Source organism: Amblyomma americanum, chromosome 3 (genome assembly GCF_052857255.1).
Source record: "Amblyomma americanum isolate KBUSLIRL-KWMA chromosome 3, ASM5285725v1, whole genome shotgun sequence".
NCBI classification, from domain to species: domain Eukaryota; kingdom Metazoa; phylum Arthropoda; class Arachnida; order Ixodida; family Ixodidae; genus Amblyomma; species Amblyomma americanum.
Window position 1 is genome coordinate 218332940 of NC_135499.1, and position 22491 is coordinate 218355430.

The 22491-nt window shown below is 50.9% G+C and overlaps 2 protein-coding genes across 4 annotated transcripts in view; both read right to left on the bottom strand.

Moving 5' to 3' along the window:
- LOC144126097 (uncharacterized) overlaps positions 1-22491 on the bottom strand; it is a 57627-nt gene that overhangs the window by 11094 nt on the left and 24042 nt on the right. The gene's annotated exons all lie outside the window — the stretch shown is intronic.
- LOC144126096 (uncharacterized) overlaps positions 4281-22491 on the bottom strand; it is a 45466-nt gene continuing 27255 nt past the window's right edge. For 2 of the 3 annotated variants that reach the window (XM_077660024.1, XM_077660025.1), the window contains one exon: positions 4281-7250. In XM_077660024.1, coding sequence (XP_077516150.1) covers positions 5745-7250 — 1506 coding nt within the window. In that variant the 3' untranslated portion in view covers positions 4281-5744. Of the gene's footprint in view, positions 7251-19622; positions 20014-22491 lie in introns of those variants that run through there. The other variant, XM_077660023.1, reaches the window with a different exon arrangement.

Genomic DNA, 22491 nt, shown 5'->3' on the forward strand with positions numbered 1-22491 from the left:
GATTGAGGTGTCCACTGACCCAGGGTGCCAGTCATGCGCGTCTTAAACTTTTTCATCGTCAATACTAATTTGCCTAGTATGTGCCAGCTGCCTGTGCTCCAGTGCCGCGTTTCTGGAGCAAGGTTGCCAACACCAACGCGTATTGCTGTAGTGCCGTGCTTCTGCCACAACGTTGCCATCGTCAACGCATGCAGCGCACATCTCTGTCACTGCCACCACATAACTCAAATCGCGATTATTAGTTTGATAGTAGTAGTTGTTTTTGGCCTCATAAAATGGCACATGCCCACAAGGGGGACTGCCATGATAGTAGTAATAGTTGACGAAGAAGACGATGTGCAATGCACAGCGCGAGAGTACGTTGCCGTTTAACGCGAGGCGTGTTCTTCTGTGGTGGTAGCCGATAGTGCTGTCGTGCAGTGACCATCGAAGCTGATCTGTTCGCACCGCCGCGGGTTCGAATCCCAGTCGCGGATATTTATTTTTATATATTTACTTCACTTGGCACAAACATCGCAAGATTTTGGTTTACCCATCGGAACAGTGCTCTCGCACTAAAACTAGGAAACTAAATTTTGTCGTCCATACAGGGACAGGAAACTGTCGGCTAAGTCAGAATGAGCAGCCGCGGATGCATCCTTGTCCATGACGGACGCAGTGCGACTAAACGTCTCTTTATTGGCTCCATCGTGCTTTCAGGCCCACTGCCGCGACGCACATCGGAGCAACAGGGAGTGCGGACACGCGCCGCCAACGAAGGGGAGCTCAGCTCGGCACTTGTTGCGTCGTTGCGAGTCATTCTCCCAATCAAAATGTCTAGGGTTCGCGCCGGTCTTGCTACGACGCTTGCGAGCGCTAACCGAAAGCAGTATACGCCCTGCGAATGCCAACCGCAACTAATCTCGGTCCGCTGACGCGTAGAATGCCATAGGCGCGCCGTTTCCTGCTGAACCGAGAGTGGGCTTCCCTGCGCTTCCTTCGCAGGGGGCGCGACTAACACCCTCCAGATGGAGCGACGGAATAAACATCATGGCATGTTGTTGTTAACCTTAGTAAAAAGCGCGTGTGGTACTACATAGCTTAGCGATTGCGGAATCGAGCGCGGCCGGCGATGACTACATGAACATGAACAGTACGGTCCAGTGTTAAAGGGAACATGAGATCACGTGGCCTCTGTGCTTCACGAAGCCCTGCTGCTTAGATGCGGCGAGAATGTGCGGTATCAGGTGCATTCGTGGAAAGACCAGCCGCGATGCTTACTGCGCATGCGTCTTGCGCAGACAATTCCCACAAGTTCTCGGCGGCAGCGCTCAGCGAAGTGCGGAGGCCACGCGATCGCATGTTCCCTTTAACAGCGGACCGTACTGAACATTCTATTTATTTCAAATTTATTTCAGATGCTCTTGCGTAGCACAAGGGCCAATATTTAGGGCAGTATTTCTGAACTTTACGTGCCGAAAAATCTAGGCGCACTCTATGAGGCGCTCTCTATAGTGGAGGCCTTCGGATTAAGTTTTAGACGGCGTGGAGTTCTTTAAAGGGAACTGAATAGTCAGTAGCGGGTGCTGTTGTGTTTCGTTTCCATCAAAATGTAGCTGCTGTGTTTAGCAATCGAAACCGCGGCCTCGTGCTGAGTAGTAGAACAGCATATTAATGCTTCCTTTCTCTATACTGAGCGATAAGGACGATGCCGAAGTAAGGATACACCTTGTACATATGGTGTGCATATGGTAGGTGCTTCCTTACTTCGTCCCCGTCCTTACTGCGCAGCAAAAACGAAGCATCATAATGAACCAATTGGCGACCTTTGAGAAAAAAAAATTCTAGCCCGACAAGTTTTATTGGAACATCCCAGACATGGAGCAACCGGAGCGGATACGTGGCGTCTAGCAGATATCTCTTCTGTTTTGTCCGCAGGCTCTTCTTTTTAAAGAAGGGCTTTGTTCTGCAGGTTTGCTTAAAAGTGTAGGGTTAACGTGCTCTTACTCCGACTGCACTTCAGTAAGCATTATTCAGATAGATGTACTGCATGGTGTTGCGTTGCAAGACACTGCTGGCCTGTGGGCCCGCGAGTTCCGGAAACTGTTTGTGCCGCGAACGCTCCGGCCTACCCTCGGCGCCGCAGGGTGCCGGCCTCGCCGCGGACGCGGGGCTCATGTTCAGCCGAAGACGCACCTCTCTCGGACTTGACACGTTTATGAGGGTCGCGAAGCGCGGCTGTTCCCCACTCCTCTCCCGTCGGAACTCGGGTTGGTCTGGATTCGGCCACCAAGGACGCTTCCTTCCTGGAACCCGCAGCTTGGTCACGTGACCACGCCGCTCAAAAACGCGACCGTCAACGGACCCCGGAAAGTCTTCCTCCGGCAGCGGAAGAGAGCAGCTGCTCGGGGAGCCAGTCTGTACCTTCCAAGGGCCTGGGGCCCTCATTTGTTCTTTCGGTCAAAATATCTAAATAAAGACCCAATTGCTAACCTTCACCGAGTCCGCAGCACGTACCTCACAACAATGGCTAGAAGTGTTGTGTTGAGACTGTAGCGCATCACTTTACGTCTTAACAAATGCCCCTCTAGAGCAGAGCTCAGTGATGAGCTGTGTTCAGACTGGATAAATGTGTTTCCTGCGATCGTGAATGTTTACTAATCCCTTGTGTCAGTCTTCGGGAAGAACGCGAACTGTGGGCGCGAGAACTCTGTGATTACCACCCATGCTGTCAATACCGCATGAGCTATTCCTTTTGCTGAATTATTTCGCCACAGAGGAGTGAAGACATCATGTACTTGATAAGCTAGCAAGCGAAAGCGGTTAACTGCTACTGACACCGAGAAACAGGAATGATAACTTTTGTGAAGGTCGAAGGACAAGCCACGTGGCTTGTCCTTTGACCTTGTTTTCTCTCTCCTTCCCTTCCTTACTGCGCCTTTTAGTGCGAAAGCCCTAGTTCACGAGGTTTAACCAATTCACCGAGTTTGTGTGAAGCTTGACCTAGAAGATGACGTTATGACGTTCATGAAACCTTGCATAGCATCAGTCCATGAAGAAACAAAGCTAAAATTGCCCCGACTCGGTTTCGAACCCGCGGCGGCGCGAACAAATCAGCTTCGCTGGCCACTGCACGAGAGCAGTATGTGCTATCGCCGCATCCGATCACACCTCGTGTTGTTGTTGTTAGCCTTTCAAAAGATGACACACACCCACAGTGGGGGATCGGCCAAGGATCGAGAGGCAGAAATTGCTATTCACCTGTACTCAGTAAAGGCAAAATAAAAGCACGCGGGAAAGCAACACCGGTGGATTCCACCTCAAGAAGGGCATGAACAGAAAAGGGATAAGAGTGCATTGCATCGCACAATGTCTTCATCAACTTCCATCTGTGGTGTGAACAGATCAGATCAGCTTAAACCTAGATCAGAGCTTAACAGAGTCTAATATCGACGCCAGACGTGCCGACGACCTAGCAAAGCAACACCATGAGCCAACCGGGCTAAACACATGCTTTCGCACCTCTAAACTCGGTTTAACTACGTTAATACCCTAACACTTTTTTCTTTTTTTGCATTGTGATGGAGATACAGTCGTTCCGTGTGTTCTTCTTCTGTAATTATTCCGTATAACTCATTTGGCATACTGTAAGCAGAGCAGCAAGGCCTGAAAACAGTATATCCTTACATTATAAAAAAATGTTTCAATTGCGAACTTATGCAGGGTATGTTGCTGGGCGAGTTGGTGGTGATCGAACATCATGGAATCGCAGCGCTAGCAGACAAGGACACATGGAGGACAGAAACGCGCAAGTGTGTGTTTGTGTCCTCCCTGTGTCCTTGTCTGCTAGTGCTGCGATTCCATTATGTTTCTTGCGATCTTCCCAGACCATACAGTGCGACAGACATACGGTTACTATTCTGGAAGACACCTGCAACTCTCTGTTTCCGTTTCCACTTTGATTTTTAGTTTTAAGAAGCACAAGCGCGTAATTAACCCCCTCCTTGTCAAGCGTAAAACAAAAAAAAAATCTTCCGCATGGAGCGTAACAATGCGTGTTCTTTGTCAACCGCCTTGTGTCGCTCTGCCACTGATGCCTGCGCTCTCCCAAGCAATCCAACGGCGAAAGAATGGAATGTGCTGCGAGGAGAAAATGCTTGTGCCAAGACTGATGCGCACGGCACAACGCGGGGGGGGGGGGGGGGGGGGGGAGGCGGTCCGCACGTGCTTCTGGCATACGTACAGTTCCACCGCCTCTGCTCACCGAGTGGGAGCGCGAAAAGAGAGGCAGAACTCCTCAGCAGAGACCTGTCTTTGCACTTTATTATAAATGCTGCGCTGTCATCGTACACTTGTGCGGGAGCGCGCTGAACTGCGCGTGCTTTGGCGTTCCGTCCCGATGGCTCCCTCCCTCTTCGAGCTGCAAACAAGGTTTCGCGGGCGACACCATCAGAAATCAGGCGCACTGCGCGCACGAGCGCGCTAACGCAAGGGCTTTTAGCGTTTTAGCGATTCGTTCGTTAACATTCTTTTATAGTTGCAGAGTCGCGGTGACTGCGACACCTTCCTAAAAAAAAAAAAAAAAACTCTAGCTCTGACATTGATGCCGCGATGCACGATGCTCAACCGGATGTGTCTGGCACACTTTTGCCACAATTAAAGCCAAACTCAGACACGCTTCCCTTGTGGTGCACTAAAAACCACCGACCCTGATGACAGGCTGATGGCGGTCGAAAGCCGTGGGTATAATTTAAACAGCATTTATGCGCCTGTATTTTTATCGGTTCCGCTGTCTTCTCATTATCCGAGTCATTTGCAAACATAGTCGCGACATAACGCACGTGCGAAATGTTAAAAGTGAGCGGGCCGCTTTCTAAACCGGACCACTTAGGATTTACATGTTGCATGCGGCATATTCTACTTATTTGCTGCGTACGCAGCATACGAAGGAATGATAAGTGTCGCTCTCTACAGAGCCGGTTCGAGCATCGAAAACAATCCTTTCATTTAGACTTGCACTAAGACTTTCACAAAAGGCTTACTTTCATTAACGAGAATACATTTCGGGGAAGAAGGAAACGAACTTCATGATAGCTCAGGTAGACAATATGCGGCGTTCCTCATACATTCACAGACGCACCATCGACGTGCAGTCACACTATACACATTCGCCTTTCGGCGCCAAGGCTGCTAGAATCCTGGACTAAGGAAGATAACCGTGGGCTGCACCAAATCAAAAAATTAAGTTCACCCGATATCTCTCTCTAAACACTCAAACAATCATTCGCTTTGAAACCAACATGCAGGTATAAGCGGGTTCACCTGATGAGGTCAAACATGGAAAAATGTGCGCTCATGAAAATTAAGACATAATAACATGCCAACACAATTCTCTCGGTGACAACGCAGGTAGCGCTCAGGTTTACGCGGCAGTCAAGTAGTTCAGCTTTGCGCGAGCTCACAAGGGGCGTCTTTACGGCGCCCCAGGATTTAGCCGCATAGTTCGTCGTATGTAAACGCGCACGCTCACACACACACGCACATACACGGGCATGTCCTTTTAGCACAGCTTCAAACGTGTAAGTGAAAAGGAACAAGGCAGTTTCTAATGTTCCTTATGGAGCGTGGCTTGAGCTAACGCGGCTCGACACGGTGAACATCAGTCACGAACATCGAATGCGTCCTGCTTTGCGGACGACTTCTGTGGTGTGCTCTGGTAGTACGTTTTTGGTGGCTGCTCTCGCAGGTGCTAGGCACAAGCATGACTAAACAGCCGGCCCCGTCGGCTGTATGGGCGGAGCAGCCAGGGCTCCGGAGCCGCTGTCACGGGCAGTCCTCTCGGCTACAGGGGTGGGTTCCAAGGGGGCGAGCAGTTCTGCAGCGTTCTCTTGCCGGAGTATCTCGGAGTAGCGCGGAGGCTGGATGGGCGTCGCGTCAATGATGGGAGGCGCAACGTCACCGAGCAGAGATTCGCCCTCGGGCACCGGCGGCTGCTGTTGCTGCTGTCGCAGCGACGCGTAGCAAGGCGGTGGCGTCCGGGGCGGTGGGTCCAAGCCCGGGACGTGGTACACGAGGAAGTGTTCGGCGGCGGGGTCTGCAGACACCGCGACGCCACTGCTGACAGCAACGCACTCCTGCACCTCCCGGCCTTGCGAAGCCACCAGCTCGTCTAGCCTCCTGCGGCGTCGACGGGTCCGCTCGTCCTCGCCGAAAAGTCGGAACCGCAGGTACTTGCCCTCCTCCGCAGATGAGTTGGCGAGGTAGCTGAAGGCCCTTATGACGGCACCCAAGAACACAAGGAACAGGATGGGGATGAGGATGAACAGGAGTGCGTAGAAAAACACACGTGGCCGGCACGACGTGGTTATGGTGAATACGGCGTTTCCGGCGTCCCTTTCTCGCGGTACGTGCAGAATGAGCCTGTCCTCAGCGCCGAAATGAACGTGGTACACACAGTGAGTCTGCTCCAGGCACACCACATCTTGGGGGCTGACACCGAACACGGTGCGGTTCAGGTCGACGCGGATGGCAAAGTTGACCACGGATGAAGAAGAGCGGTTTTCGTTCACTATAAGCACATAGTAGAGGTCGGCCGCAGTAGCCCTGAAGCTCAAACGGGCAGCTTCCAGCGTCTCCGAAGGATGCACGCGCTTGGACTTTATGGCCCAACGATAGAAGGCTGGGAGGCGCCTCGGCAAGTCGTCGTCGTCGTCGTCGTCTTCCTCAGAACTTCCCAGGTCTTCGTCATCTGCTGTCTCCTGGAGCGTGCGGATGCACCTCTGCAGCTCCTCCTCGCCTCGGACGGCGTGCACCGTGCCTCCGGGTCCGTCGGCCACGACGTCGGCCGTCACGTTGGAGCCCGGCAGCAGATAGTAGCGCAGGTAGTGGAACTTCCCGGAGGACACACTGGCCGACAGCTCGATGGAGTGGTGGATATGGTTGGCGGGCACAGTGGGAGGCAGGTCATTGACCCGGTAGACGCTAAACGGGTGCGCGGACACGAATTCCTGGCCACCGCACCAGACATTGGAGACGGCCTCGACGAGCCGCATGTCGGTGGAGGCCATGTGCACGTCCTTCTCAGGAAAGCGCAGCATGATGAGGCACATGGCACCCAGTAGCACGGCCACGAGCGCGATGAGCATGCTCACGCGCATGCAGAACGTCTGGCAGCGCTTCATGGCCGTGGCGCTGCCGCCGCTGCTATTCCTTCGCTCCGGGAGGCTCAGCATCGTCTGCGGCACGGCGTGCACATGCGGACGGGGGCGCGCCTGCGGCGGAGAAAAGAAGCACACTTCCCGTCAGATTACACGCTTCTGCTCTCATGACGACGAGCGCGCCAGCAGGCCCGCACGCAGACACACGCTGCGCTAGCAGTTTTAGAAGAGGTTCCGCACAGCGCATGGAGTCTGTAGCCTTACGGTCAAACTAAACAGGAAACCGGATATCGGACAATGGACTCGTGGCTGATACAGCAGCGAAGAGCACGAGGACTAAAGGACAGAAAGCGAGGGCGACACGCTCACCAATGTCATCGGAACAGCAGGGAACATTGTTGCTGCGCCGGCAACCTTTGTTTCAGCCACCTAATGTGCTCTTTTCTTTTTCTCAAAACGAGAAGATAAGCTTTAGCGGCAGTTCCGCAGGGTTATCAATATGCACGAATCACTCCGTGGTTACCAGCCGAGAGCTCGAGAACTTGGGGTACGTTAGTATCGAGGCACGACGCTGCTGTCGCTTCATTAATGCTGCACGGAAATGGGGAAACGAGAGTATACGCCTGTCTGTTCTGACGAACGGCTACGATACGCTATCCAAGAAAAATCAGAAGAGAGCGGCTTGGCTCCTGGTCAACACGATACGAGCGTGGCGCAAATATCATGAGTGCCCGATCGGTCATCTGCAAACAATTATCATCTGAGAAGGCTCCTTTATTTGGACACGATTATGATAAGTTCTTTCCTAGGAAAGAGCCTTGTGACGGTTGATTTGGCGCTAAACCACAGCACCATTAAACTCTGTGCAAGAACCAGCGCTGCAAATGAAAGTGCTCTGCAGCCGGGGAATGAACACGCCCATTGGATTAACTCAGTAGAACAGCAATGATGCAATCCTAAACGAAATAGCTCACGACGTGGAGGAGTTTCCTATGAAATGAATATGCCGAAATAGAAAAATTAAAACTATAATAAAAAAACTTTGCAAGCACGCTAACTGGGGCCCCCTAATTATGCATGCGCACTTCGTCACGGTGATCTCCCACGAAAATATCGCTAAATCTTTCCGAAGCCCTCGGAAGCGTGGGCCTATTCAAAGAGGTAGTGTGACCACCTCCTAACAGCGGGCCTCCGTTGCCTTCCTAAGAAAAATTCTTTTGGATCTTTACACATTTATACTTACCTGGATCCATGGTAAAAGAAAGAAAAGGATTGTTAATGGAAGATAATAAGTTACAAGTTCATACACATCATCTTCCGGGCCCGCTTTTCCGTCTATTTATAGAGACCCCAGCTAAGTGACCCTCCGCGGCACGCACTGCTGGGCTTGTTATTTGCTTGTCAGTTCATCTAGTAAAGTATTATTAAAGAGGACAAGAAAGCCCTGCAATGCCAAGGAGTGCCAGTTCCGTCCGCTCTGCCTTCTGCTCGTCTTCTATGTGCCTGATGCTTCCTGTGCACTGAACAGCGCTGTTCATTTCATTGTTTTCCTCGTTACGTACAGGTAACTGCTCCCATATAGGGTTCGTCTGCGCAAGTCGATCTTGGCAGTCGTTTTCTTGTGAAAGTGCATGTTGGCCGAGTGGCAGAGCATCCGACTCGTATGTAGGATGTACTGGGACCGAATCCTAGTACCTCTGTGAACCCACCAGTTTATAGTGTGTAAGCATCCCTCGCCCAGGTGCTCGCTTTGCTCAAAGGCAAGTCGCTTGGAATACGTGCCACCCGGTCTTCGTTCGAACCGTCCAAACATTACAGCGCCCCAGTTAACGTGCTTAAAGCTGAGTTACTGATATCGGGCGAGCATGTAATCGCCTGGACATATAACTAAAAAGTCGGTGGGATAAATTAACGACTAGAATTGGTCGCATAAGGATTGGCTTTAAAGGCAGTTGGCGTGGTTTTTGCCCGTTTTTAGGGTGCTACACTTTAAACAGGAAATACTAAATAGAGAGCAAGCGCACACCATTTTATAAAATGCTGCGAGAGGACAGCTTACTCCCTTTTTACTCCCATACAGGGGCGTATTCTTGTTTAGAGTGTATGTGATCTGGGCAACCGATTTAACTGAGTACAGGCTACGCATGAGCGGTGACCGTCCGCCCGGGAAGTCCGGACCGCGAACGCGTTCCATGCACGCGACCTGGAGGCAGCTGTGCGCATGCGCATTGGCGTTGACCAGCTCGTAGTGCTATGCCGAGTCTGTGAAAACTCCCGCATGATACAGTGCGTTCTGAGAGATTGCCGCTACGCCTGGCAAAATAAATATGCAGCTCAATGTCGTACACGCGGAAACGTCTCCTCACGCCTCTCGCCCGAAACGAGAAATACTACACTGGAGCTGCTCACTGCGGACAGTGAGCAGCTGCAGTGACGCACTTGGTCATTGCACTAACATTGGTGGGCGCAGGTGATTGTCATTAGCCTTTATAATTTGATTTGTGGCGTGGTTTGTGACGCAAACCGCGCTTTGGAGCAACCAGCCTGAAGCGCGAAATAGTTTTCTCTGTACAATCGCGCCTCGTTAATATGGATATAATCAACTGTCCATCACTGAACCGTCCGTAAAGTGGATCGTCCATAATAACGAATCATGAAAAAAGGCGTTCGTGTGCTGTACGATGTCAGTGCACGTTAAGGATCCCCAGGTGGTCGAAATTACTCCGGAGCCCTCCACTACGGCACCTCTTCTTCCTTTCTTCTTTCACTCCCTCCTTTATCCCTTCCCTTACGGCGCGGTTCAGGTGTCCAAAGATATATGAGACAGATACTGCGCCATTTCCTTTTCCCCAAAACCAATTATTATTATTATTAAAAAATGCACAAGAAAAATATTTAGAGTCCAGCTAGCTAGGTCTGCTTATGCGCACAGTGGTGGGCGCTGCAGAGTAAATGAGATGAAACCTTTAGAGGTTCAAGTGCATCATCCTGTAGTCGCCATTATCTTTATAACAATGTTGTGCAGTTCTGAGCGCATAGTAATCCATTATACACGTGATGAAGCCCAATGGCTTGATGACGCATCTCTACTATTCGACTGTTCACATAGCACGATCCGGCACGTAGCACATATAGGTACTCAGTTGGCATACGGCTGGTGAATACGACTTTCAACGTCGCACAAGTGGCAGAGAGAGTTTTCTTCTGATGCAATACGGCAAATGGAAAGGCGCGTGAGCAGGCACCTTGATACTGTAAAGCCCGAAGCCGCTAGAAAAAAGAAATCACTCAAGCATTTGCAATTTTTACGCTACGTTCACTAGTGTCCTGCACTCAGAATGCAGGAAAGGAAAGATCTGGTTTGGGCAACTGAGGTTTTGTTCTTATCGTTGTCCATATTAACGCGACAAAAATACGTCTCAAAAGGACCTTTGCATCCTGTCCATTGTCTGGGCAGCGAGTTTCCATATTAACGAGGCGTAAATACAATGAAGAAGTTTGGTCCCCAGAGAAAACTTTCCATAATTCGAGTCGTCCGTATTAACCGGGATCATGTCATATTAGCGGGGCACAACTGTAATACACGAGACAAAGGGCCTACCTCGATCAGCAGCTAAAAGAAATGCTCCAGTCTCCTGGATGTGCGGGTAAAGAGAATCAGCGACGTACCGAGGTCGTGGACGTAAGCGGCCGTCCCTTCGCGATGCCACGTTGCGAATTTCAACGAGAAGGGACTACGCACTACGCACGGCGAAGAACGAAGTGTATATACCTGAGTGCAGAGACAAAAGACGTCCGGCTATTGTAAACTCTTGGCGCTTCGCCGAGCCCGGAGAGGATGTGGATTCGTGGAAGGGGGCATCACTGGCGCTTCCGGCCAGCTCGGAGAACGGGCCGCCGCTCAGAAAAGCGAATTTATTTGCCACGCAAGGACGACGGAGGCGAGGAATTTCCTGGACAGGTATTTAGTGCCCGCGTTCCTCGACGCCTAACGGAGTAATCTTGTTTTCTGCAGAAGACAGACGTCACAGTCTGGCTAAGGTCAGGTTCCGTAGTCAGGTTCCGTTCAGAAAGAACTGTCTTTACAATCTTTATGCGAAGCATATCGGTGAACCTTCGCCGGCTCCGTTGTAATGTTTTGTCTTGTAATGTAATGTAATCCATCTTTGTTAACGCAGCCATTTCCTACAGGGTGGAGAGCGTGTCGTTTGAGCATCCGCGTCGCATGCGGGAAGTACGGGGTTCGACCCCTGTGCCGCCGGGTGCCCGCCAATGATACAATGGATACAAGCTTTCCCTTGGCTGGGTGCTCGGGCTCCTTTGGGGTGAAATTCTTGGAAAACGGGTCCTTGATTCCGCTTTTAGTAGACGAAAGAACATCGTGCCATGGGGTCTTTGGTCACAGAGGCCTTTGCACCATAGAAAAAAAACAAAACACCATAATCATCATCGTTCTGCAGGTCCTGACAGCCCTGTTGGAATAGTGCGCCTGCGGAAAACGATTGCAGCTTACATTCTAACAGAAATATTTCTAGCCTTCCTAGGCGGGGTTTGACCACCACGACGGCGTGCAATAGCGCCGAGTTTCTTGTTTTTTTTTGTTATTAATGCGAAATAAGTATATGGCTCATGCAGCGGAAAAGGCGTCCGCGGGAAGTGTCCGCACAACGTGTCCGCAGATCGTGGTACCAAAAGTCACGTAACGTGTTACGTCGTATAATAATTGTGATAATGAAGTACAAAATAGGACAGGGTGTAGTATGTCGTAACTAGGGCTAAAAAACACCGTATATAACGAAGTGTCATAGTATGTCGCAATCAAAAATCGAATATAACGAACAATACCGGACGTAACCATGCGTCGTAGTATGACGTAACCAAAAATCGGGTATAACGAACAATACCTGATATAACGAAGTGTCGTAGTATGTCGCAAATAAAATTGAATGTAACGAACAAGACCGGATATAATGAAGTGTCGTAACAAAAATCGGATACAACGAACAAGACCGAATATGACGAACTGTCGTAGTACGTTGTAACCGGAAATTTCCCGAGTGATGTAGTAGTCAAACACAGCAGCAACAAACGCCATGTTTTCGCATTTCTCTACTGAAGCAGTGGAAAGAAAGAAGACGTGAAAGAAGTCATTCTCTCTGCCGTTCCTCGATAAACCCTAGCTAGTCCCCCCTCCTGGGTATGTGTCATGTCTGCACTGGCAAACAACAACGGTAAAAAGCATTCGAACGGTAACGCCCCGCAAGTCTTCGCTCTGCCTCGTTATGCCTCGCTCTAGGATTACCGATTAATAAAAGCTCGCTGTAGAACCAAGGAATGATGGATACAAAACAAAAACAAGTTGGTTGTTAGGGAAAGGAAATGGCGCAGTATCTGTCTTACATCTCATCGAACACACCCCTGAACTGCGCAGTAAGAGAAGGGATAAAGGAGGAACTGAAAGGAGAAAGGAAGAAAGAGGTGCCGTAGTGGAGGCCTCCGTTATACTTTCGACCACCTGGCGTTCTTTAACGTGCACTGACATCGCACAGCACACGGGCGCCTTAGCCTTTCGCCTCTATCGAAACGCGGCCGCCGCGGTCGTGTACGAACCCGGGTACCCCGGATCAGTAGCCGAGCGCCCTAAACACTGAGTCACCGCGGCAGGTATATGGTGGACACCCACAACTATATATGCTGATCACCAGAGTCGTGGCGCAAGCCCCTTGTGGTTGCTGTCCGGTGCGTTGCTGCAGCCAAGGTCCGTGCGAACACTTGCCAGGCTTCCCTCATCTGCATCCCACCGAGTGCGCCGAATAGTATACCTCGAAAGGAAAACGAGGTATTATAACGTACCGTGTAATAAATAACCTTGTTTTGAAGAACTTCCGTATGCGGCTCTCTTCAAACAACGCGAGAGGAAACATACTTCGCGCACATGTTGATCACCGACATCTTTTCATTCCCCCCTTCCTCTCCCCGCCCCCGGGTTTTTTTTTTTTCCGCAATACTCTTTGACGGATATATATACCTGCCGCTGTCGAGAGTTGTTGTCGACCTCTGATGTGATAGTAGCTGAGGGTTAGTGGCAGCATTCGTATACAATAGCAACACGGCAGTCGCACATGTCGTGAACGCAGTGCAAACAGAGCCGTGCGGAGAGGGGTACGGGACGTGAATGCGAGGGCGAAGAAGAGGTCGACCTGCGAGGGCACCGTCGCTATCGGTGGCGGCAGAGGTGCTCGCGTCGAGAGGGGCCCTTGCTTGGCCGCTCGGAGGCACCCAAGTGCGGGCAATCGACAAAGATAGCGGCCGCCCCGCTTTTGCAGCACGCGACAAGCGCGTGCGGCCGCGCACGGCGGCAGCGACGCGCCGAGGACGCGCTCGTCCTGCGCAGGCAGCCCTTCGCGACTCGCCAATGAGCAGCGAAGCCTGTTTTTAGAAGGTTTACGCGGTACCGACAGCCGGCGACTCCTCACGAAATGGTGCGCGCCAGCGTTCGCGGTCGTATACGTACTGATAAGCTCAGCAAGCGAATGAGCCTGTTCGAGAGACGGACAATGCGCCCGAGTTGGGCTAAGCCACGTGTTCAGCTATAATCGGGGACTTTCCCTGAAATAGGCGTTTAACCCTACCCCCTAACTCTTTAAACCCTCGTTGTCGTGTTCTGTAACAGACCCCCATGCTTCCGTCGCGTACACAGCCCCTGCTCTCGTAACGGCTGGCTTGCTGCTCCTTGGGGTCACCAACCGCTGACATCCTATGCAATCTCTTCGGTAAAAATGTCCCTAACAGTCTCTGGCGCATGTTATACAAGCTTCTCCCGTCCCCTTTACCGTCCAGCCCATATTAACATGACGCCGCTCGACGCACTAAAAAATATTAACTTTTCTCACTTTCAATCCTCTTCCGAGTCAAGAAATGGCAGTCCCCTCCCACGTCCCACCCAGTGAGGACATTAACCTAAGGGCTCGTTTCGGCCTGGGCCTATCTGAGCCACACCACCACACTGGGCACAGTCTGGGTAGCGCCCAGCCCTTGCCCCCTGGAAGTGATTGGCAAGCCTGACTCCGACTCTGCGCCTATCTGAGCCACACCACCACACTGGGCACAGTCTGGGTAGCGCCCAGCCCTTGCCCCCTGGAAGTGATTGGCAAGCCTGACTAGGGCTACGCGCCACATGAGGGCTATGCGAGCTCCATACCACACGAAACCAGAAATGCTAACTGAGCATCCTGTACGAGCATGTACGCTATACTGCCATGGCAAGACGTCGTCGAACTGCACGACACACAGGTGCACGCGTTTTGTTTTTCAGGCACCGACCATGCACAGTTTGAGTGGGCCTGATTGCCGAAAAGTAACAGTCACAGCCAATCACAGCCTGCTGGGATGCAGTACCACCCTTCTACATAACTTTCAAAGCGTTAGCATTAGAACGTTTATGCGAACGGAAACACGATGGCGGCCTATGTCGGTAAGCTGCCACCGAGAAAGCATACAAATAAATTGGACGCCGCTTAAGCTACCCTTTGGATTACAATGTGATAGCATTAGAGATCCCTGCTGCCCAAGTACTCCTTTTCTTTAATAGATCGCGGGGAGTCCTGGTATCGCTACTGGCTCAGCGGTGCAGCGGTGGTGCTTGTGAGACAAAGGCTGCTTTACCCCGAGCTTCCCTAAGGCTCATTTTTGCATAGAGAGTTCATAGGGAGGCCTTATCTCTTACATCTTGGGGAGGCTGTCTTATCTATTGACCAATGACCTGATGCGCAGTGCCGCGGTGGGCAGGTGGCAACTTCATTAAATTTATTTGAATTAATTTCACTGCCACCTGCCATGGTGGGCACGGTGGCAGATGGGCCACCTGCTTTTTCGTGGAACGAACGGACGGACGCCGGCTTACCTCGTGAACTGGACGTCTAATGCTATCTCATCAAAACCATTCTTATGGCCTCGAGCGGGATTCGAACCCGCGGCGGCGCGAAGAGAACTTCCCTGGCCGCTGCTTTAGACCACCCAGCCATTGGCGCAGCCTTTTACTTCGCATGCTGATGTTGCTCTCCTCGAAGTATAATGGTATATACCAGCAAGGGGGATTGTCCATGACCAGCTAGGCGCTGACCACCAGTTCTGTGGATTTGATGCAGCAGAGATGAGATCAGAAAGCGGAGCAACTCTGACACTGCTAGTCTATCGTTGTTGTTGTTGTCGTTGTTTGCCTCACAGAACAAAAACGTGCTGTGCTTTGGTGTCACAGAAGGGGCGGAATCTTTTATTTCACTTATGCTTATATAAAGCTGATCTGTCCGCGTTTCTTTACACATACGTATGTCGATGTAGCCTCTGTAACCCCATCGCACTGCACGTGCGCGGGCGTACGTTCTGCTTGTCCTGTCTATTTCTTATTTTTTCCCAGCTCAATATGGCCCCTACTACTACTGCCAAAGCCTTGAGCTGCTTTTGTATATTCGTAAATTCTTTTCCTACTTCAAGATGGCGGCCATACATGTGTCAAAGTGTGGAGGCTTACGTGACTCCCTTTTTCTGTGTGAACTACGTGGTGCGTTTTTGGTATGTGTGTGTGTGTGTGTGTTTTCTTGGACACCGAGTGCTTCGTCCGCTAACAGCCTAAGCCTTTAAGAAGTGGCCGAATGGGCACGAGCTTCAGTGCGCTCCGTGGAGGGAAAGCCGCCGCCACGCACTCCCGGGACCCCGAGCCGCCGCACCGCATCCTTGAAGACGCCCAGCCTGCGTCTTTGTGGATGGACTGCCGCCACGCTCCCCGTTCAACTGTATGTTCGCTCCCCTTCTGAACTTACTTTTCGACTGTCGCTAATTGGACTCGCTCCTTCGTCGTGATCTCTGATGTTGACAATCTCTCATTTAAATGTATAACTTAATGCAGCGTGTTTAATGCGATGTGTGCTTTTCCGCAGTCCGTGGTATTGTTTTTTTTTTTAAATTTCCATTCCTCTCCTGTGAAAGCTGTCATATTCCTAGCATCGATTTTATAAACGTTGTTTCCTCTTAACACGCCTCTGTCTCATTCACAGCGTTTGCTTACCGGCTACGCCGGGCATCGAACGGCCACCCCCTTATTGTCATGACTCGGTGATGACCTCGACCGCGTGATCACCGAAGTCGTGACATTTTGATATTGTCGTCTTCATGAACTTTCATCCGTGACTCTCGCGCTGTGCTTTGGCAATCGTTGTCTTCATCAACATTCATCCGCTTCCGAACGCAAAAGCGAGCGGGCACTTGAACTCAAAGAGAAAGGGAAAAGAAAAAAAAGTCGCACCGCACGGCGGGAGATTTTAACCACAGCAGCATGAGCAACAATGAACTTAAAATGTCATTGGTGTGAATGAATTCAGTTCGTGAACAAAAAGTGCTCACGAAATCCGAGCTCATATGCTAACGCATGTCCTATGTATCAATCGCATTGATCACACCCGTGAATGCCATTTTCTTCCTATGAGCCTTTGATCTCGATCCTGACAGCTATAATACTTTCCGTGCTCTGATTTATGACAACTCTCCTTGACCAGCCTACTGACCCTGTGCACCAAATACGGTCTCTCACTTGTCCCTTATTTCTAACTAGCCATTAAATGACAGGACACCTCCCCCCCCCCACACACACACATACAATATTTCGCCAATAAGCCGTTGACACAGCACTGGCCGAATAACTTTCGTTCTTCAATTATTGCTAAATCAGAAAAGAATAGTAGTAATAAAATATATTTGGTTGCAAAATTAAGTGCCAAGGAGTGTGCGGCTTGTCGGGCCAGGGCCAGCTGATCCTCCAATGCGGAGGACTCCAGCCAGGCACGCCAAGAGACATGGAGAAAGGTCAGGATAATGGGAAACTGAGTGGCGACGGGACAGAGGAAAAGGTAGTGTTCCAGGTTAGCATAAAGGAAGGGGCAGTTTGGACAAGGGCATCGTCGAGATCATGTGGGAGGTCGAGGGGAATGGTGCGATTTTCAATGGCCTGTTTCAGTGGTATCGCGACAACTGAGTCTGAAGTGCACCATCTGAAAATCAAAACGAACGACGAGCACCCGCTGCGCTAGCGCTTATGCAGCACCGATAAATCGCGCGCCTCCCGTTGAAGTCGAGTCTGATGGCAAGCCGTCTGGTCGGGGACACGATGCGTCAAGAACAAGTCTCAAGGACAGGCGTCAAGAACAATGCTTCCGTCTGGAATCCGAAGCGACATCAAGCTTTCTTTTAATTACTTGATCAGTCGGTGTCTCTGTCAGCTCAGACTGTCATGCTCAGTTCTTTTAAAGTCATGTTTAATGATCTTGTGGCGCCACCTCGTTAATGTGGATAGAAGTACTGCTCTCACTTCGGTACACGCAACGCACACTGTTCTCGCCTGATGTCTGACTGCACTACTGCTGTCGCGCAGAGTGCCAGTACTTAGTTCTACCGGGCGTTAATGGCAACAATATTGATAAAGTTCTGATTAAGAAAATAACTTATTAACAACTGCGAACGCGTACTTCAACGAATGGTAATCTGAATTAAAATAAATTGTGTAGGAGACCTTTCCTGACGTTTTCCTTTAAGAGAACGTTTTGCTCATTTATGTCAAGTTCGATGCATTTAAAACGGGTCGCTTCGCCATACGTGTCAGCAGTTCTTCAAGGCTGTAGTTACGGCATGTGTGGAGGTTTTTCTTGCAATTTACTTATGCATTCGCTATCTCGTTCCTACACACTACTGTTGGGGAGGGAGGTAGGAATTAAGGAATCGATAAAGCGACATGACCTGCAAGACCCATTTTGTCCGAGTTGGTTAGCCTGCACGAGCGGCTAAGCCACACATGATCAAGTGAGTGGATGGGCCTCGGGCTCGGCCCCATGGCCTCGGGCCCGCGCGTTCTCAACATGCCACGCATCTACAATAACTCCAGACATGCATGCGTTCCCTTGCCCATTTCTTTTCTTGGCACGCAAGTGCGCACGCGCGCACACACTTAAGCCTGTTTCACAAGCAAGCGAAAATGCTAGCGAATTTGAGTCGTCGCGGCGGCTACAGCGACCAGAGCGACGAGCTTCCAGGTCTGAAATTTTCGCTGCGGCGCTCCGCTCAGTCGCTCAATTCGCTCAGTCGCTTACGTGTGCACCAGCCTTTAGAACACGCGCGAAATACCGTCGTCGTTGCGACAGGCGTAAAGGGTGAAATCCGCGCAGCTAAAACATGCTTAGCATTTTTATAAACGCTTGTACAACTACATGAACGAGACAAAAATCACGGCACTCAGTTCATTATACTGCAAGCTTTATGCCCGCCATTTTTGTTATTGTCCCAAAGTCTTGCGCTGAGACTGACGGGGTCTCGCTCCTACGCCCTTGCCTCAACCAACTGGCTCTCTCCTGAAAGGGCTAACTGGCACCTGCTATAATAATTGGTTTTTGGGGGAAAGGAAATGGCGCAGTATCTGTCTCATATATCGTTGGACACCTGAACCGCGCCGTGAGGGAAGGGATAAAGGAGGGAGTGAAAGAAGAAAGGAAGAGAGAGGTGCCGTAGTGGAGGGCTCCGGAATAATTTCGACCACCTGGGGATCTTTAACGTGCACTGACATCGCACAGCACACGGGCGCCTTAGCGTTTTTCCTCCATAAAAACACAGCCGCCGCGGTCGGGTTCGAACCCGGGAACTCCGGATCAGTAGTCGAGCGCCCTGCTACAGTTCGCGCATCGCCGTTAATGGCATGGCTGCTTTAAGGCACACAATGGGCAAGTCAAGAGCCGTGAGAAGTCCAAGAAGCGCGAACATATAAACGTCGTCTTGCATGGGAAGGCAAACAACGACAGCACCAAAATATAGAAGGCATTTAGAGGAGGCAGCTTAGAGGCGCCAACTTCGTGAAGATAGTGCCCAAGTCTGGGAGTGCTCTCGGCTTCGCAAAGAAGACTCCGAGGTCCGGAAGCACGACGCCCTGGGATTGGAAACTCGCAACGCATCACTTTCACGCTGCGCTGGTTTGCTTCGGTACAGTGCATTGCAAGGAATAGAGGGAACTCAATACAGCTTCCTCTATTCGCTTCGTGAGCTTCCTATTTTCCTTGCAGTACATCGCAAAATATGTATGCAGTGTGTAATACCATTAAAAATACAATGCGATATGATCGATCATCAATTCAAAATGCTTTGAAAACTCCCACTATGTCTCCCAAAGCATATGTAAAACGGAACTATAGAGAATGGCAGAAAGTAGCGCGTAAAGACGGCGAACATACGAGGAACCACAAGCACAACCGCTGCTTTCGTGGTTCCTTGTCTGTTCGTTGCCTTTACGCACTATGTTGTAGCGTGCGACACTAACCGACTTTCCCAACTTTCCCCCTATATCAGAACTTGAGAAATCGGCATTCACAAAGGGAAGTCTTTCAAGAAAGGAAACTCCCAGACTTCACCTTCTCCGCGGGGCGAAGAACTAACACCGGTAAGCCCTTTACTCACGGCAATCGCTGGAGCCAGTCCTTCCCACGCTGTCATGCTCAGAACCGCTGGCTGGTCGCGACGCTCGATCGCCCCACGGCTGAGATAAACTGGCAGCATGTGAACACAATCAAGATCTACGGCCTCAGTGATCGATAACAGTGGCCCTTGTCCTGCACGAGCTAGTGGCACGAGTGATAAAAGGCGGGCCAGCGGCTAGCACTTGGCGAGTCCAGCGCTATTCGTGCAAACAGTGTCGGTTCATTGGGAGGGATGGCGGGACCTGACTCCGGAGCGTTGTCGCCGTCGTCGCATGGCGGAGGGGACAAGGGCGTGTAGCGGCGCGCTCGCGCGCTCGCGTCAACGAGTAATGCGACCGAGGCACGCAGCAGCCGTTGTTCGGATCTGCACACCGTCATGTCATTGTCCGCGCACAACATGTGCGACCCAGATGAGTGGCGGCGGCGCTCTCCACGTGCGAGTCACGTGCGCTCTCGAGCCTTTGTGCTTTTTCGCGCGACGCGCGCGCTTCTCCTCCTTCGGGACCGAGAGCGTCTGCATTGGGCAAACCACGGTCCCGAACACAAGGTGGGTGGGCCCGCTCACGAAAACATAGACCGTGCAGGGTCGAAGGTCTTCAGGCGGCACGGTTTACGCACGTAAGGCACCCTCGTAGACCATAAGGGCTTGAAAGATGCCAACGAGAGCACTCCTCCTCGCCGTGCTTGAGTGATTGAAGCGTCAGGAGTGCCACACTACACGGCTATAACAGCAAGTAATGTGGCCTGAACACTTTTGACCTAAGCTATACCTGTTCCTGTACTTATTCGTGTTCCTTTTTTTCTCCTTTCCCATCCTCTCCTGACGGTGCGGTTGAGGTGCCGAACCGACATAGGTCAATCACCGTGACCTTCTTAGCAGCGTGAGCGACCAGCTGTAGTCGGAGGCCACTTTCTGCCGCTATGCGGCCGGAACTACGGCGCCTCTTTTTCTCTGCCTCCTTCCACAATCGCCTTCGTGCCCATCACGGCGCGGTCCTGGTGTTCACCGAGAGTGAGACAGTCCCTGCGTCTTGCCTGGGCGCATGCCAGCATCCAATTTATACCCAAACCGGGTAAGGCCCTCATCCTTCAAAACTTGCGCCCCATCTCCTTAACAAGCTGTGTCGGCAAGCTCTTCCAGCATGTCATTCTAAATCGCCTGCAACCGTTCTTATAGAAACATCAGACTTTGACAGATTCAATTCGGCTTCCACCCCAACCTTTCAGCGCAGGACGTGCTCCTTGCCGTTGAAGAGACCCTCTTTTGCACAGAGCGCCACACAGCCGCTATGTGTGCCATACTGGCCCTGGGTGGATACACATAGCTTTTGACACGATAAGCTATCAGCACATCCTGGCGACATTAGTCCCCACGGGTCGCGGCACTCGCATATGGCAGTATGTTGGGGCCTTCCTTCGGGGACGCACGGCACAACTGCACCTATAGGGGACATCGCCTCCCAGCCTTCCCCCCTGCCTAACGGGGTCCCCCAACACTAATACTCCTGGCATATAACACACTTGTGGTTCCGACACTAGATTATTCGTATGACAGCGTGTTCCTCGTTAATACGCTCTATTCACATCTGATCAAAGGGAGCCTGACAATGAGAGCCAGGATTATCATTATTTATTTATTTTATTTATTTATTTATTTATTGGAAATACCTGCAGCGATCGAAGGCATTATTGCAGGGGGGATGACGATACATAACAGAAGGATAGGCCAGAAAAAAAAGAGGAAGAAAAAAAAAGCAATACAACAAGGCATGACACAGCAAGTACAAAATGAATGAAATATGAAACAACAAAAAGACATGACGAAAAAAAAGCCAACTGACCAAGTGATGCTGGACCAACAAGAACGAAGACCGCGTGATTAAAAAAGCCAAAAGAAAGCCAACTGCGCACTCATACATCCGTCAGTAACGCGCGGAACATGTGGTGAACGGCGCTCTAACGCCATGAAAGATGACAAGGACCCTAAATATCAGGGCGAATATCTTGCAAGAGGGATTAGGGACCCTTCTGAACAACGCTAAGCAGCTGAAGGCGCATCTCCGCTTTGTTTTCCAGGCATGCGAGGAAACAAACTGCATCGTCGTCATTTTAACCACACGCTTCGAGCGTACAGTGAAAGCTCTTCAATGCCTCATACACCAACGTTCGCGTATATAGCTCAAGTTTAAAACAAGCACGTAGAATAATAGTCAGACCTCCTTTTTTTTATCTTTTCCTTACTTCCGGTCACAGCCGACCAGCAACAGGCTGGAAGCCACTGGAAAATGTTCTCTCTGTGGGCCTTAAATTTCCTGCAGAATGTGGTTTAAGAACGAGTAAAACACGGAGGCTCGTTTCAGATGCGCTAAAATGCGGCCACTTCCGACCAATTGTGCTATTAGAACATGTCGTTATTGCATACCGATGGACAGGGAGCACAGAGGTCACGCAACAACGGCTTCAGTTAGTGTTCGATCTCAGCCCGTCCACTAACAGCACGGTGAAAGAATAGCGGTACAGCCTGTGCCACAATACCGCTAGCGGTGGCTGGCGATATTGAGCCAGGCATTAAAGGTGCCGTACGCCTGCCTGCTTCCATCTCGCAGGGCTACACGCATTGTAAAAAGCACGCGCCTTTTTAAAACATCAGCTGAATATAATTTTCTGTGGAACAGGTCACGTCCATTTTCTCGCGTTATTTCACAGCACGCCGTCTTGAACTAACCTCAGCAAGTTCACACCCGCTTGAAAGAAGTTGAGAACAGTGGATACATAGGCTGATTGGTGCATCGTTTCACAGGAAGGAAAGGCGCGACAAAAACAGGACGTTGGAAACAGAACACGACACG